Below are 6,000 nucleotides of genomic sequence, written 5' to 3'. Positions count from 1 at the left end.
GCAACTAAGCACAGCACAGCACACCTTTGGAGAATCTGAGGTAATAAGAGTTAAAGTGAATATTGAGGTCTTTCTTTCTTTTTTGGAATGACAATATTTAATATTTTAAATTAGGAGACAAACATTGGAGGCTTCTTAAAATGAGAACTCACTCTGGAGAAGCAAAAATAAAGTCTTAAAAATAAAATAATGATGACCTCTACTCCACAGGAAAACATTTTTTACATTAAAATTAGTGTATTTTTCCTTGTTGTTAAATGAGTTGAGAAAATTGAACTCTAAAATTCCACAGTAAGCATGTGAATTTTAGTGTTGCAAATTGGGGACAGTTTAGAATTTGGGTATATAAAGCATCTCTTGGAGTTTCTGAGTCTAGGAAATGAAGATCTGATAACTGAGAAGAGACTCAGGAAAGCTGGGTAGTGCTGATTAAATGAGTGTGAGAAGTACAGTTCTGTTCAGAGCTGATAACCAAGATCAAATACAACAGTTCTCAAAAGTACTCCCACCCTGTAAAACTGAGTATAAGACTTCTCTTTAATGAAGCTGTCTGTAATGAACTTAGTTTTCCCTGTAGTCTCTCAGCACTCATTTATATAAAGGGCTACATACAATTTTAAAGATTGAACATGATTCTTAACCTCCACAATGTCTCTCATACATTCTTTACCTGAGTCTGCTGTACTCAGGGCCTCTATTTCGTCAGTGCCGATAACCATTCTTGGAAAACTGTAATAGTGGCAAGAAGGTCAGAGACCCAAATATTAAGCTACCAGGGTTCAAAATTTTCTCATCATGCCCTTCCATCAATCTGAAGGAAACAGCCTGACCCTTGTACTAATACATTCCCTAAGATTTGTGTTCATGCCTTTAGCACCCAAATTTGATTTTTATATAATGAAACTGTATGAAAATGCAAAGTTAATAGTATACTTTCAAGAACAGAATTTAAAGCTCTCTCAGTTTCTTTGGGTGAGATGATCCAGGGTGAAAGGAAACTAGAAATGTAGAACCTTGGTCTACCGTAGTAGACCATGAATACTATGTTATTCAAGTTGGATCTACAGTGGAATGATATTTGACATGGACAGACCCACTGTTTTTTAGGAGGATCTGAAGGCATCCCAATCTTTTTTTTTGATATGTTTACTTCATTTCTTAAAAGTTATATAAAAGAATTATGTGTTTGGAAGATTTCTCTTCATTAAAAATAATACATACAATAAATAGTATGACTTTATCCCAAAGTTTAGAACTTTGTTCCATTTTTAGATATTTTATGGCCTCATTAGTTTGTCAAATGTTGTTCTTTAGTCACTCAGTAGTGTCTGACTCTTTGAAATTCCATAAACTGCAACACACCAGGCCTCCCTGTCCTTCACTATGTCCCAGAGTTTGCTCAAACTCATGTCCATTGAGTCAGTGATGCCAGCCAACCATCATCCTCTGTTGCCCCCTTCTCCTCTTACCCTCAATCTTTTCCAGCATCAAGGTCTTTTCCAGTGAGTCAGCTCTTCGCATCAGGTGGCCAGAGTATTGGAGCTTTAGCTTCAGAATCAGTCCTTTCAATGAATATTCAGGGTTGATTTCCTTTGGATTGACTGGTTTGATCTCCTTGCAGTTTAAGGGACTCTCAGGAGTCTTCTCCAGCATCACAGTTTGAAAACATCGATTTTTCAGCACTCAGCCTTCGTTATGGTCCAACTCTCACATCTGTACATGACTACTGGAAAGGCAAGCAAACAAACATAGCTTTGACTATACAGACCTTTGTTGACAAAGTGATGAGGTATCCTAATTTTTGTTTCACAAAATGCTAATAAGCAAGCATATATCTTACTTCCTTTGGGTTTTTAAAAATCTGATTTAGCCTTACCCTTAATCATTTAAATAAAAGGAACAATCTGTGAATAAACAACCAGAAATAAAAATTTCTCCCCATTTTAACAAAGTCTCTACAGCAAGAATTAGGATGTCTTGTTGCTTAAAGACTGTTAAAAATCTATAGCTGAGTTTTAATGGAGTTGGTGATTTGTATTTCTGAGAGACAGGTTGGAACAAGAACCTATGTATGCCTTGAGTTCTTGTAATTCTGTACAGAGTATGAAGAATGGGCAACCCAGAATTCCTTCCTGTTTATAATTCTTAGAAGTAAAATTTAAAACTAATTGAAGAAACAAAACATAATCTTAACATTGCCCTATGTTACATCTATAGCAGTTTTTTTTCTAAGTTTTCATCTAAGAATTTTGCTTTCATTTTTTTTTTTTTTTATAAAGTCCTGTTGAAGACCTTTGAGGGCCACAGTCCCTTCAAAGCGCTGAGTCACCCAGCATCTGTGAAAGTTAGCAGCTGCCTCAGCTCAATCTGTCTCCTGAAGATAGGGTAGATTGTAGTTGGCGGGATTCTGGCCCAAGCAAGAGGCTTTTTTTTTCTTTTTGTCTTGCCACATATGTAACATTTCTCTCATCTCTAAGTTAGACTAAACAATTACATGTGAATTGTTTCTCTTTCTTTCTCTCTCTCTCTCTCTTTTGGACACATTTTATTTTGGCAGGTTCTTGACCTTTAGGAAAAGCATAACACTTTCCAAAGGAAACCGTGAGTACAGAATTCTTTATCGGACAATTTGTCACCAATATAATTAAGAAAGCTGTCTCCTTTGAACTTTCTGTGCTATCTTTGACAGGATCACCAAGGATTTTTCTTGATTCTTAAGAATTAAACAAGCTTAATTTTAATTCTCTTTTTTATGAATGTATCACTTTAAACTGACCTTGAGCTGTGGCTACACAGCACCAAAATCCAGCAATGACTTGTTTACACAGGTTCACATGGAGAACAACCTGATAACCTGGAGCAAAATAATTCATGATAAATGTTTGAGTCTCTGTAGAAGGGTTTAATTCTGTAACCAGACTAGTAAAGGCCACCCACAGAATAACAATTACGTATAGAAGGAGACTAAAGTCTAAATCTTATATTGAATGTTTTCACTGAGGTAAACTAGGAAAAACTGCTTATATCCAGATAAATGAAGGTGTATCCTATGGAGATTTTGCTGGATGTTGTTACAAATAAATTGGATCCCACTATTATTGGAAAATAATATGTGATTTTATTTGATAATACAGTGTTTTACATTGCAAAAGTCAGTTACCAAGATGCTAATAATTTGAAATCTGTGGTAATTAGATTGTAAATGTGCTAAATTTTTGACTTGTATTGTTTGTGAATAAAGAAAATAAAAAAGTAAATAATGTATTAGTTTTATTTTTACATAAATTTTTTTTGGACTTTGGGGTATATCATTTGTCAAAATTAATTGCAAGCCATTTTTATTTTTTCATTAAATTAGGTTTGTCATGATCAGTACATGTTAACACCTTTTAAGTTTTTGAAAGCAGTAAAATTGTATTTCTTTTATGCATCTGAAAATGTGATTTTGCTAATTTAAACTTGTTTTCAATTGTCTAATAATGCATGTTATAGAACTTTACTGTTAAGTTTATTAATATGGGCAGATGTTTATGTGAAAAGTTGGAAAAGTATTCTGAATGACCAAGAATTATCAGCCTAAGTTGTAGCTGCATGTGGTTAAAATTATATAAATGTACTACAGCCTTTCTAAAAAGAAACCTTTATAGGCATAAAGATATCTGAACCTAAATCCAACATGAGTAAATGCCTTGAAGACATTTAAAAAGACAGAATATTAGAGACAGAGAGAGGGAAAAAAACAAACAAACAGTATACTAGAGACTTGAGAAGCAGCAATAAGTAAACTTTTTCACTTGCAGGCTATGGAGAGTGATGGGCCAGAGGTCCTGGAAACAGCAGAGGAGATCCAGGAGAGGCGTCAGGAGGTGTTGAGTCGGTACCAGAGGTTCAAGGAACGGGTTGCTGAGAGGGGTCAGAAACTTGAAGATTCCTATCACTACCAAGTTTTCATACGAGATGTTGATGACCATGAGAAATGGATCATGGAGAAAATCAAGACTGCAAGTGATAAAAGCTATGAAGACCCAACAAACATACAGGTTCTTCAGTTTCACTGACTTCCCCAGAGTAGACTCTGAAATCTCTAGGGAGGGAAACATTTTTATAATGTAGGTGTGCATCTGGTAAACTCTAGAGGGATGCTGTAATAGAAGATTAGACTTCGGGAACTGTAATTCTGACTCTAAATAGTCCGTGTCTTCAACTCCTTAAGCCCCAATGTCTTATTTACACAGGAAACTCATTCTAGATAATACTTTATAAATGTAATATTGCTCTGAACTTACACCATGGGCAAAACACTGAGAATTCAAAGAATTTATGAAATTTCAATATTTATGACATTAAGGATGGAATTGAAGTAAAGAGACATCAGTACTTCTGAACTAACTTCTCTTTGCTCTCCTCAGAAAGATATGATTTAACCAGGGTTTTTCCCAGTTGGCTGTTCATGACTCTTGTTAAGTTCAAATGAGAGATCTCAGATAGAGAGGTTTGGTGAGAACTCCCCCTACTACTTGTATTACAGAATAAGGCATAGTCAGCATCAGAAGAAAGGCTTGTATGCCTAAAATGCACAATGGATATCAGAAAGGAAGCACCTAGATCAAGAACGAAGTGTTACCTACTAAATGGATCGATCTATATATGACAACAAGAGCATAATTTAGCATGCAAAAACTTCCCAGTTAAAATTAAAAAAGCCATTGTTGTCATGATAATTTTCTTCATTGTTCACTACTTTCAGTAGGATTTGCTTCCTCTTTTCTTAAAAGGAAAAATTCTGTTACATTATTTCATTTCCACAGAAGGCAGTTAAGACTTTAACATAATATTTATTGGAAATTTCCCAAAAGCAATAAGGACTGAAAAGACCTTCTTCTGTGGTCCAGGACATTGGGTCTGGGAATCTTTAAAAACCTATATGCGTTGATTCTGCCACAACAACTTGTTTTAGAATAGGACTCCTCTAGGCCATGGCAACCCACTCCAGTGTTCTTGCATGGAGAATCCCAGGGATGGGGGAGCCTGGTGGGCTGCCGTCTATGGGGTCGCACAGAGTCGGACACGACTGAAGCGACTTAACAGCAGCAGCAGCAGCAGCAGCTATGGTCATAGGTTATCGTTTCATCTATGCTGAGAAACTGGTAGTTCTGCCTGCAAGAAAGCAGAGGACTAAAAGAACTCTTTTATCATCCAGGAGACCAGGCTCCATTAAGCCATAAACTCTGATTTCTAATCTTCAGGGGAAATATCAGAAGCATGAAAACTTTGAAACAGAGGTGCAAGCAAAATCAAGGGTCCTTCCTGATCTGGAAAAAACCAGGGAAACTCGATTTCCTGAGGGGCATTTTGCCCATGAGGACACCAAGGTAAATATATCGTAGGGCTCTGTGAGAGATGCTTCTAATTGTTGATTAGGTTATCAGAGTTTTCATTGATTACAACAGGTGTACACCTTGATACAACTGACTTGGAACCATGGTTCTGTCTCTTATATTTTACTTAGATTGTGGAAGGAAAAAATGATGGGATATGCTAGTGTTCCTAGGAGTGGGGAGAAGAGCTATGGCACAAAGCTCTCATTGAATAGTGTCACCTTCCTCCTTATGCCGTCACAGGATGGGGTGGCTGAAGATCAAACCCGCCTCAACCCAGATGAATTGGCTTTCCCAAATGTCCTTTCTGAGTAATTCTAAGCTCAGAGTCCTTGGTGCTTAAACTCTCTAAACAAGGGATACTCTTTCTTTGAATCTTCTCCAAAATCTTTCTCCCTTTGTCTATGATGCCTCTTTCTCCTCAGAGCTCACATGCTGTGGCTACTATTGTAGGTCTCCAAACCCTTGAACTCTGAAGATCAAAGAGCAGCACCACCATGGAATCCATTATTAATTTATCAGCTTTTTTTCTGAGTTAATTCATATATTCCCCTAAAATGTTTGGGTTGATAGAGTCAGTTCAGGTTCGTTTTGTATTAAGTGAAAATTTTTTTTACTGTTT

General features: G+C 36.4%; 1 protein-coding gene across 1 annotated transcript in view; it reads left to right on the top strand.

The window, feature by feature from the left end:
* Positions 1–3,803: 3,803 nt before the first annotated feature.
* The window catches only part of SPTA1 (spectrin alpha, erythrocytic 1), an 87,268-nt gene continuing 85,071 nt past the window's right edge, over positions 3,804–6,000 (top strand). Inside the window, exons 1-2 of the mRNA XM_005901104.3 lie at positions 3,804–4,040; positions 5,247–5,372. Of these exons, the coding sequence (XP_005901166.2) occupies positions 3,804–4,040; positions 5,247–5,372 (363 nt within the window). The remainder of the gene's footprint in view (positions 4,041–5,246; positions 5,373–6,000) is intronic.

Source organism: Bos mutus, chromosome 3 (genome assembly GCF_027580195.1).
Source record: "Bos mutus isolate GX-2022 chromosome 3, NWIPB_WYAK_1.1, whole genome shotgun sequence".
NCBI lineage: Eukaryota > Metazoa > Chordata > Mammalia > Artiodactyla > Bovidae > Bos > Bos mutus.
This window is presented reverse-complemented; position numbering and strand designations above follow the sequence as displayed.